Consider the following 11,623-nt stretch of genomic DNA (forward strand, 5'->3'; position numbering starts at 1 on the left):
GCTGCAGCTGCAGGGCTGCAGCTTATGCCTCAAGTGATTTTTATTTTTGAAGAATGCATATTAAAGAACTCGGTATTTTTTGTTCTTTTATTAAACCGGACCTCTCATCAGATTATTAAAGAAAGGGAAGGAAACCCAGTCACTAATTAAACCATTCCTTTACACGCTGGATTTATACAGTTCATAAAATGTTTTAAAAATGGCATCATCAGTTACATCAGAAGCAAAAGAGTTATAATTCTATTATTTATTCTCTTCTTTTCTCTATGTTTTAAACGGTTATTTTAACACAGTACTCCATTTTCAGGGAATATTGAGGGGTTTTTTTTTTTCAGTCTTGCATTACCTGTCAGAGTATTTCGCAGCGTGTACCTGTTCAATTTGAGTATTTTAACATCTTTCCAGTATTTATATAATCACCCCTGAAATCATTTTAGAAAAAAAGGGAATACATTTGTGACCGGCTACCCTCTGCTTTAATGAACGCCATATAACCCGGAATCTGCCATAGTGTAAAAATAATAAACTCCTTTAAAATGCATTACAAACCGTTTCAGACACCCTTTAACTATTGTTTTTTCCTCTTAAGGAATGGCATGAAGGGCAGATGGCACCGTGCATGCGCCGTGTGCTTTTGGCAGCTTAGTGACGGGGCTGCTGGTGCATTAGTAATATATACTACTGTTAAAAAGTCTGGGGTCACTTAGAAATGTCCTTGTTTGTAAAAGAATATAACATGAAATGGATCAGAAATCCAGCGCAGACGGGGTTAATGTTGTAAATGACTATTGTAGCTAGAAGCGGCTGATTTTTTATGGAATCTCTTCATAGGCGTACAGAGGCCCTTTATCACTCCCATCACTCCTGTGTTCCAATGGCCCTTTATCACTCCCATCACTCCTGTGTTCCAATGGCCCTTTATCACTCCCATCACTCCTGTGTTCCAATGGCCCTTTATCACTCCCATCACTCCTGTGTTCCAATGGCCCTTTATCACTCCCATCACTCCTGTGTTCCAATGGCCCTTTATCACTCCCATCACTCCTGGGTTCCAATGGCCCTTTATCACTCCCATCACTCCTGTGTTCCAGTGGCCCTTTATCACTCCCATCACTCCTGTGCTCCAATGGCCCTTTATCACTCTCATCACTCCTGTGTTCCAATGGCCCTTTATCACTCCCATCACTCCTGTGTTCCAATGGCCCTTTATCACTCCCATCACTCCTGTGTTCCAATGGCCCTTTATCACTCCCATCACTCCTGTGTTCCAATGGCCCTTTATCACTCCCATCACTCCTGTGTTCCAATGGCCCTTTATCACTCCCATCACTCCTGGGTTCCAATGGCCCTTTATCACTCCCATCACTCCTGTGTTCCAGTGGCCCTTTATCACTCCCATCACTCCTGTGCTCCAATGGCCCTTTATCACTCTCATCACTCCTGTGTTCCAATGGCCCATTATCACTCCGCTGATCCAAGTTTAAGTTTAAAAGGATAATTGATCGTCAGAAAACCCCTTTTTGCAATTATGTTACAGCGAGAAACGGCTCAGTGACCCCAAACTTTTGAATGTGTATATACGTCACCTTTCTGAGACACCGCTTCTAACACCTCTCCTTTCCTGTGGGAAGCGTCCAACCTGTAAACATCACGGGGTCATTGGAAGTTTGGAGGCCCTGCTTAGTGAATGGCGTTCAGGTTGCCGTTCAGTCACTAAGCAAATTTACGTAGCGTAATTAAAGTCTTCAATTGCCTTAGAGGGCAATGATTAAATGGCCCACCTTGTGTTGTATGTGTAAGGTAATCCACGATAAAGAAGTGTGAAAATGCTTTATCTATAGCCAACAAGGCAACCTGATCAGATAATACTTGTACACAAACACAAGGATACAAGATCTTCTTAAGTAATTGTTGTCTTTATTAAAGCAGCTGAGATGTGAAAAGCTTTGACCTGTCAGGAGGATTTTCTTATTTGATTACAGCTGTATTGGCTCTATAAACATCTCCGGGGATGTCATTCGATTGATGGCTAGATCGATGTGCCAAACGGCACATACCTCTCCGGGATTTCCCTACAGAGGGGCGACATGTTCCATAGGGTTGCTCAACGGGGTCAACAGCTAATCGATAGGTTTATGCCATTGAGTCATTTTCCTTAAACTTGTAGTCAGTGTAACAAAAGCAAGAATGTCTACAAGATATATATATAAAATTCTAATCCACCATATGGCAGTTTTAAAGGTAATTTGTAGTAAGAGTTCTGCCTCCATGTTGTGAAGCTGTGGGCTCTTCTCTTAGATGCTTTCTGCTCCATTTTTGAAATACAGAATGTTTTCTTCTATATCGGCATCTGCCGGACATGCGCTACAGTTCATAGGTTTGAGGTCACTGAGCTGTTTTCATGGAAAACAAGGACGTTTCTAGTTGTAACATAATTGCAAAAGGGTTTTCTAACCATCAATTATCCTTTTAAACTTGGATGAATAAACACAACGTGCCATTGGAACACAGGAGTGATGGGAGTGATAACGGGCCATTGGGACACAGGAGTGATAAAGGGCCATTGGAACACAGGAGTGATGGGAGTGATAAAGGGCCATTTGGACACAGGAGTGATGGGAGTGATAAAGGGCCATTGGGACACAGGAGTGATGGGAGTGATAAAGGGCCATTGGGACACAGGAGTGATGGGAGTGATAAAGGGCCATTGGGGCACAGGAGTGATGGGAGTGATAAAGGGCTGCTTTTCTTGCAAAAACAAGAACATTTCCAAGTGACCCCAAACTTTTGAGTGGTAGTGTATCCTGTATGACTATAAGAGGTTATAATAGGTAGGTTAGAGTACTGTTGTGTACATTCTATATTCTTATCACTGTATTTTTGTAAAGCAGTGACACCTGTAGCTTTATTTTGTAATATGCTCTTCTTAAAGAGTTACAAAGGGTACATACAGTTTAACCTTCACAGGGGTTATCAATGACCTTGGTGAGGTCCCGGGAAAGTGGCCATAAATCAGTCTTTAATCGTATTGTCACTGCGTGCATTATTTAGATAAATCCGATAAAGGAGTGTGGGATAGACCTTATGTGTTTGTTAAATTAGCGTCCTTAGGTGAGAAAACACCGACTGCTTTGGCTACCAAACTTTTTGTTAATAAAATATTCTGAATATTTACGTGGACCATACTGAAAAATGCAGGCCTTGTGTTTTTTTGTGTAGGCTAATGGTTGTAATATTAAATATCAAAACAAACTGTCATTGAAAGCAATAAGCTTAAGAAGCGATGGTTAATGTTATAACTCATTTAGCAAACACATCGAACACTTCACCCCATACTGCTTGATGTCTCCAACGCATTCACAACCATCTGTAATACCGGCACAGACCTGGCACTGTAGGCAATAAGGTTTGCTTGTGCGTTCCTTCCCTCAGGCTCTGTATGAGAACATGCTCGTGGAGCTGCCGTTCGCTAGTTTCTTCCTGTCGAAGTTGTTGGGCACGAGCGCCGATGTCGACATTCACCACCTGGCGTCCTTGGATCCCGAAATGTACCGGAATTTGCTCTTCCTGAAGAGCTACGAAGGGGACGTGGAAGAACTGGGTTTAAACTTTACAGTGGTCAACAATGACCTTGGTGAGGCCCAGGTAAGTGACCATCGCTCTGTTATTAATCATATTGTCACTGTATATATCAGATAATGTTAGCATGGGATACAACAGGATTGCTCAGTGCAGGTGATTGGGAATTATATAACTAAATATCTATTATAAAGAAGGGATATCATGTAACATTGCACTTTTGTTGGTCGGTCATGTATCATACTTTACACTTGGTGGATATCATGTGACCCTATGTGATATTCCTCCACTCTACAGGAATCCCAAGCATGTATCCATCAGCCTCCCCAATCATGCGCATGTATCCATCAGCCTTCCCAATCATGTACATGTATCCATCAGCCTCCTGAATCATGTACATGTATCCATCGGCCTCCTCAATCATGTACATGTATCCATCAGCCTCCTCAATCATGTACATGTATCCATCAGCCTCCTGAATCATGTACATGTATCCATCAGCCTCCTCAATCATGTACATGTATCCATCAGCCTCCTGAATCATGTACATGTATCCATCAGCCTCCTCAATCATGTACATGTATCCATCAGCCTCCTCAATCATGTACATGTATCCATCAGCCTCCCCAATCATGTACATGTATCTACCAGCCTTGCAGTCAGGTGAAATCTCATGAGCTACAGTCTACATACAATTAACAAATTGCCTGTAAAGTGAAGATTTGACTCTCCATCTGTTAATTACAGTCCCCTTGTGTCTTGGCTACGGGTGGCAACTTGGTCAAAAAAGTTCTAACTATTTCATAAACTGTAATTTTGCAGCCAATTTCCATCAACCTTACTGGTAGAGTAAGGATTGTGGGAGTTGTATTTTAACTCCTTACTCCTTCTCTAATCGGCTTAGAAACTCTGCCATGATCTGTGTCTGGATATTTATACCTAGGATTAAAGCCCATGGTTTCTCCCTGCAGGACCCACGCCTTCCAATAATTTTATACAGAAGAAATAATGCTTAGGTTAGATGTTAGATAAAATTGGCGCTGGTATTAAATACCTCCTTTGTATTCAATTTCTGTTTAGCCAGGCAATAAGAAAGCAATAATCCCGGATGTCGGGGGCATCAACAGACAGTTAAAACTTTTACTGAAGCTCTCAAAGAAATCTTAATGGATGAGTTGTTAATTGGTAATTGTTCTCTGGTCAGAACACATTCTCTCTTTTTCATCCACTCTTTTCTATGAGCAGAATGTTTGCTGGGTATGAGGGTATCGCAGCCTCCATGATGTACATGGCAGCATGGAAATATACTGCATAATTGGCTAATGATGTCACATAAATAGTCTTTTTTAAAGCCCCAGTCACACCTTTTATACCCCCGAAACAGTCATGTCCCTCTTTGATGATTAAATACGTTGCGAGGTTTGTTGTCCCATGCAATTGGTCTCTTTTTCCATGGGGCAGGTCCAGATTGCAAGTAAAATCCACATATAGACCAACGGTCAGCTCTCTGACTACATCCATTCGCACTCACCCTTAGTATTGCTGACATACTGTCAGGTTCTCTATAGGATCCCTCCTGCAACCAGCAGGGGGCATCACACTCCCTGTCTCTTCCATTGTCACCAAGTAGGTCACGGTTCTGCTTGGTGCTCATTGTTGGGTGGCATCTTCTGTCCATATATTGCCCTAAAGCCCTTATACACCAAGAGAACTTTCACATTACAAAATGTCTAATTAAGGCTTGAAGACCTTAATTGTTTGTTCTGACCCTGACTGCTGAGAATACAATCAGTCGTTCAGTAAAGCTTAAAACGAAGGCACTTCTCAGATTGTAATGTTTTGTATAACGTTGGATTTCAGTAATATCCAATCTGTAGCAGGCGAGGAAGTAGCTGGAACCAGATGGACATTTCTAAGAAATATGACTCTGTAGGACACACACTGTGTGATTTATACATGACCTTATCATACAGATGACTCGTATGTTAACATTTTTATATTTTAATCAGCAAATTGGCTGCTGCGAGGTTAGTTCTGATATATATAAACCAATCATGTAAAATGTGTATATGGGGTATGGGATTAACCAGTACTGGGTATACTGGATGAGCTAGACAGTCCTCCAGAGATCAAAATACCGTTTACAAATGGCGCCATCTAGTGGCTGGCCTGTTATCTGCCATTCACTTGTCCTGCTCCTTCTGCGTAGTGTTTTTTATAGAACGCATAGACCAAGGGTGTCCAACTGCGGCCCTGCAGGACTACATCTCCCATGCTCATCAACCAGGCCCTTAGCTGAAAGAGTATTATGGGAGATGTAGTCCTGCAGCAGGTCTAGGGCCACAGGTTGGACACCCCTGGCATAGACTGTAACACGCAGTCTACACATTGACTCTTAGGATCCTGTGAAGGACACGGAATTTCCCTTCTGTAATCACTTAGATCATTTTTGTAGCTGTTGAAGAAAAAGATTATTTAAGTGTATTTTTCACAGGTTTAGTGTTTTCCGCACACACGTAGCATTAGTGTCATGCTCTAGAACACAAATGTTTTTGTCCTTTTAGCACAATTTATTTCTGATACTAATTGAGTTTGTTTTCTTCTCGCTTTGTTTAGGTAGTAGAATTAAAAATGGGAGGAAAAGATATTCCAGTGACGAGCGCGAACCGAATAGCCTACATCCACCTGGTAGCGGACTACAGGCTCAACAAGCAGATCAGGCAGCACTGCCTGGCCTTCAGACAGGGCCTGGCCAACGTCGTCAACCTGGAATGGCTCCGGATGTTCGACCAGCAGGAGATCCAGGTACGGAAAGCCAAATTCCGTGAAATCAAACCGTGATTGTGTCATACGGTCTACATCCACGCAGTCTGCACCTTACGGCTGTGCGTTGCCGCTTTAAGTAACTTTGGCGATGATGCTCGGAAGTAAATATATGAGTGTCAAGCCCTCTCTTTTCTGTGATACTTCTAGGTTTTGATTTCCGGCGCTCAGGTTCCTATCTGCCTTGATGATCTGAAGTCCTTCACAAACTATTCAGGTGTGTATTGATTGCAGTAAGTGGCGTGGGGGTAACGAGGTACGGCTGAGGTTTGTGAAGTATCTTAATAGGCCGTTTACACTTCATTTACATGTTCCTTAAGCGCAGAGGAGGTCGAGGTGGGGGGGCAACACTTCTTCACGTGTCTTTAGCGACTTTTGCTTCACTGATCATCCTTTTCTTTGCAGTGAACAAGCATTAGTATCAAGTTATTATCGGCAGTAATTCTGCGCATGTGCAGGCATTCGAGGAATATTCCAAGGAAGTTCTCATTGCATTATCCCAACAATAAACCCTGCTACAGCCTGTCCATGGCATTGGTCCGCTGGGCTCCTACATGGCTAGCTTGTTATCAGAGTGCTTCCCAAAGAGAGACTCTGCTGTCCGCAGGGCAGGGGTCAAGGGGTTTTTATTCAAAGAAATACTCACGTCAAGAGCAGATTTTTGGATAGATATGTGCCGTCGGCGGAAATATCGAGGCGATTATTCCTGTTAAAGAGGCTGCCAAACGTAAAACTATAAATGTCATTTAACACGTCTGTGTTTTATTGCAGGAGGCTATTCCACTGACCATCCAGTGATCAAAATATTTTGGAGAGTGGTTGAAAATTTTACAGATGAGGAAAAGCGGAAACTGCTTAAGTTTGTGACAAGTTGCTCCCGACCTCCCTTATTAGGATTTAAAGTAAGTCCTCCCCTTTTATTCAGGAATATGCATGGGGCCGAGGAGGGCCGACACCTTCCAGCCCTGGGGGTAAAGCCGAGTGGCAGCAAGCGGAGTCTTTAGTTGACGTTGATGCCTTTTATTGAGCCAACATCTGAAGAAGAGACCATGTACAAGAGCTTCTGTTACTTTACGTCCTCTTCAATGTTCCCCCAATAAACGGTATCGACTTCAACTAAAGACCCCACTCAGCGACCGGAAAGCAGCAGACCCATCTCTCTCTCTCTAAAGCATTCCGCTAATGGCAGCAGTAATCATCCTCGGAAGAACAGCTTCAGACGGCCTTATCTCGGGCTTTAATAAACTAAAGCCATATTTAACCTCCATAGTTCCTGACCTTTTCCATTAAATGGCAATTTGAGGTTTATTCTGACTACTGGGAGGGTGGGAACTTGGCATTAACGCAGGACAAATATAAGAGACTTAACCAAACAACCAACACCCGCAGGATCCAGAGGAAGCGATGGAACGGTACATGAAAGTGTCCGCTTGTTAGCCTTAGATTAGTAATAATTCTACCTTTTCCTTTCTTTAAAGGGTGCGGCGGGGATTTATTTTTATGCTGGTTAAATAGCAAAGTGAGAATGTTTGTTTTAGCGCAATGCCTTATCAGTCGTCTATTTGCTGAAATCATTTGAAATGGTTTCTGAATAGTGCAGACCCCGCCGGCCGCGGCCTCTGAATCGCACTCGAGGCGTTGTCAGTCATGCTCCGTGAATAACATCGCACCCCCCCTATTAATAAACCAAACACCGCAGAGCAGCTCGTGGGCTTTTCTATACCACGCATACACGTTCACTTGTCTATACATGCTTCTTATACGAGGTATTCAGCTTTCTAAGGACGTAAAGAGGAAAAAATGTTTGCATGTCAGAAGAGCCATTAGCGTAATATTCTGTACATAAAGGAGTGGCCGTTCCGGACGTGTAATGCGGGTATACACACAGTACAGAGGTCATTCTCATAGGGGTGAGGATCCATTAAGTTGGTCCTTTTCACCATAGTGATTTGCGTAATAAGTAAACGTGACATCTCCAGGGGGGACAATTTATTCCGTTCTGCTTTGAAGATTTTGGGGAGCTGCCAGAAGCCTCTAATGTGTGTATTATATGCAGTTCTGCATTTAGCCACTAGGGCTTTAGAGTATCAAGGGGTTTAGGGAGCATTTACACCCTGACTGTATCCTTTGGTGCCCTTTAAAGCAGCTAATTTAGGTAGATATGCATTGGAGAAGACTTGCGTTGAGCATTCTTACCCTTAAAATTGCAAAATCTTTTAGGGCACAATATAATTGGGTCTTTAGCTTGGGCTCGCTCTCTGTCGGGTATTATTTACAGCGTGACAACATACCATTAAACGGAAATCTGATTATGGATGGTAAATGAGAAATGTATTCAATGATACAGGGGAGTGATCTATTCATTTTTTGGTATTTTGGCTTCACAAATGGCGGTGGGGGAAAGAATATTTGCATCTAGAAGCCGCGTGGATGATGTCCGCTGTACGAGTTTCATTGATAATATTGAAAAAATGGGTATTGTTGTAATCACCTCCGAGGAAGAGTTTTTGGAAATATAAGCTTTGTTTGCAGGGAGCACCTGTCAGTTTTTGGACTCGTACCTGGCTCTGGATCGTATGTTATAGATATTTTGCCAAAGGCTATTAGCCATATCACAGAAGAAATGGGAAAGTGACTGTGAAGACTGAGCTTACTTGCTCTGGACCAAAAAGAATATTAGATAGTATTTCTCGCCACTTCCGTTACAACAAAGAACGCTCCTCAGTTAAGAAAAGACTTCAAATAAGTTGAGGTCCAACATCGCAAAACCATTCTTTTTGTTCTAAGCTGCATCCGCAGTCCAGCATTAACTCCAAATACAACGTTCTCTTTCTTCAACCATCAGTGCCAACCAAAAGTACAGGTCAGATCCACCCATCGCTGGACCTTTTCAAATAAATCAATCCGTTTGGGATCTTAAGTGTTTGGCTGAGGCTCTCAAGTTTCTCTCAACTTTTTCGCCTCTGTCTCCTACCCCTGGACCCATCACCATATCCCATGCGCCTTGCTATGGACTCAGTGTATTCTAAGCCCCCTTTTCTGGTTTTTGATGACCACTTTTTGTTTATGGACCATCTAAGTCAACGCGTGGGGTACATGTTAGCAGAAGATATCTGTATGGCTCCATAGCTTCGGGACCACCATATTTACTGCAGGACAAAGGTGTTTATCCACTAAATGGAGAGTTTACAGGCGACTTTGCACTCAACCTCAGTGAGCTTCTGCTTCACCCATTGAATTATACATTATACAGGGCCAACTACATCCTTGTTGCTGAAGAAACCAGCCAGCGTTGGTCCTTCAGAATGTAGAGAGGAGCGAAAGAGTTAAAACCCCAACTCTTCCTTTTGTGAATAAACCCCATCGCCACCCAAAGAGCCTACTTAATATCCTTTTTTATTATTCATAGTCTCAATTAGTTTCCATACAAAGAAAATACTTAATGTGCTTATAAAGTGGTTAAAAGCAGCCTCCGCCGCGGGCCTCCGTAATGGCCGTTCCCCGGCGATTTCCAGACATTATTTACCGTTTGTAGACTCTGCGTAGCAGAAGGTTACACCATTAACAAATTAAGAGCCCATTTAGAGCCAGATTAAATGTTACGAGATAGCATTTTCTGAAACTAATTAAAGCTTAATAACTTTCATAAATTAGGTTGCCTTACATATAGAAAAAAAAGCATTTGTATAAGAGTGGGTAAAAGTGTTAAGTTCCAGTCAGGTCAAAATTATAAATTGATTTTTTTTTTTTTTTTTTACTTTTTTTTTTTATTATTTTATTCGGGAAGTGTTGATAATGCACGGAACGCCGGACGGCCGCGTGGTTTTACTGCAGTACATAACGTTACTAACGCCTTAAAGCCATTGACGCCGGTAACTTATGCAAAGATAAACGCCCGGTAACGGTAGGCGTTAAAAGGCCAGATCAGAAACGTAGTCCTACCGGTCCCGCCTGGACCTTTTTAAAGCGTTACGAGAGTATCGTGAATTTTTATTTTTGGCATAATATTATTTAAGTGCCAGTAAAAGAAAATCTTCCATAGCCCCTTGGTAATTCTGGGAACCAGATCCATTCAGAGTTTGTACCTTTAAATAGTTGTCACGGCGACACCGAGCTTCCTGCTTTTACAGGAAGTTATGAAGTGGAGAATTCGTTGGCCATTTTTAAAATGTATTTATTCTGTATTATGTGAAACTAATTGGATAATATTAAATATTATCGTTTATTAAGGGCTAACGTATTCCGCAGTGCTGTACAATTTAAATATAGGGTAGGTAATAAATACGTAATAAGCGTGCGTTCACACATACAGCTACGATGGTAGGCTTATGAGCTTACAATCTAAAAGGAATTAAATGCGTAATTGAGGCTAAAGGAGAGGTCATGGGAAACATTAGAATCTCGCTTTGCTGTGTCTGAGAAACACTTTTCTACAATAATAATTTTGGGTCTAAACGTACAATTTAATATCTAATGTCCATGGCAGGGAATGTGAACGTTTCATCCTAAAGTGAATAGTTTCTCCTCGTTATATAAAGGTTATTCTGCTTTAGCGCATCAGGGCCGTCCAAATCAGCCCGCAACGGCCAAGCAGACAGGCTTTTAACTTGTAGCTGTTCATATTCCATAACGATACGCAGTTAATTATATCATCATTAAAGGAATCTTAAAACCTTTCAAGTATTATGATCCGTAATGCCACGACAGATAACCTCTCGGCAGTGGAAATGCATTTATTTAAGGTTACTTTATATTCTATAAGGCCTGAAATTGATACGATAATGTATGTATTTATCACGTTTGCTTATTTTCTGTTCTTAGGAACTCTATCCCGCTTTTTGTATCCACAACGGAGGCTCTGACCTGGAACGGCTGCCGACGGCGAGCACCTGCATGAACCTGCTCAAGCTCCCCGAGTTTTACGACGAGAATCTGATGAGGGGCAAATTGCTTTATGCCATAGAATGCGCAGCGGGCTTCGAGCTGAGCTGAGACGGGGTTAAGGTTTACGCTCCAAAGATTTCTAACCGATGTCTGCTTAGAATTCACCATCAAACTCCGTAGTTTCTGGAGATCAGGTCACATCAAGAAGCCATTTTAAATTCCACCTTGATGGCCTTCCCAGATCTCGTCTAGAGTTAAGATTGAAACGTCCCGTGGGTGCCCTCCCAGAAAAGAGCACATTTCAAACAAAAATGGCATCTCTATGAAATTAACCAAA

At 42.1% G+C, this 11,623-nt stretch overlaps 1 protein-coding gene across 1 annotated transcript in view; it reads left to right on the forward strand.

The window, feature by feature from the left end:
• Window positions 1–11,394, forward strand: part of LOC149276498 (ubiquitin-protein ligase E3C-like) — a 45,351-nt gene extending 33,957 nt beyond the window's left edge. Inside the window, exons 19-23 of the mRNA XM_089503579.1 lie at window positions 3,433–3,645; window positions 6,196–6,384; window positions 6,553–6,619; window positions 7,174–7,304; window positions 11,224–11,394. Of these exons, the coding sequence (XP_089359705.1) occupies window positions 3,433–3,645; window positions 6,196–6,384; window positions 6,553–6,619; window positions 7,174–7,304; window positions 11,224–11,394 (771 nt within the window). The remainder of the gene's footprint in view (window positions 1–3,432; window positions 3,646–6,195; window positions 6,385–6,552; window positions 6,620–7,173; window positions 7,305–11,223) is intronic.
• Window positions 11,395–11,623: the final 229 nt, after the last annotated feature.

The sequence above is a fragment of the Sceloporus occidentalis genome, unplaced genomic scaffold (genome assembly GCF_023333645.1).
Source record: "Sceloporus occidentalis isolate IW3139 unplaced genomic scaffold, rSceOcc1.0.p SCAF_236, whole genome shotgun sequence".
Lineage (NCBI taxonomy): Eukaryota > Metazoa > Chordata > Lepidosauria > Squamata > Phrynosomatidae > Sceloporus > Sceloporus occidentalis.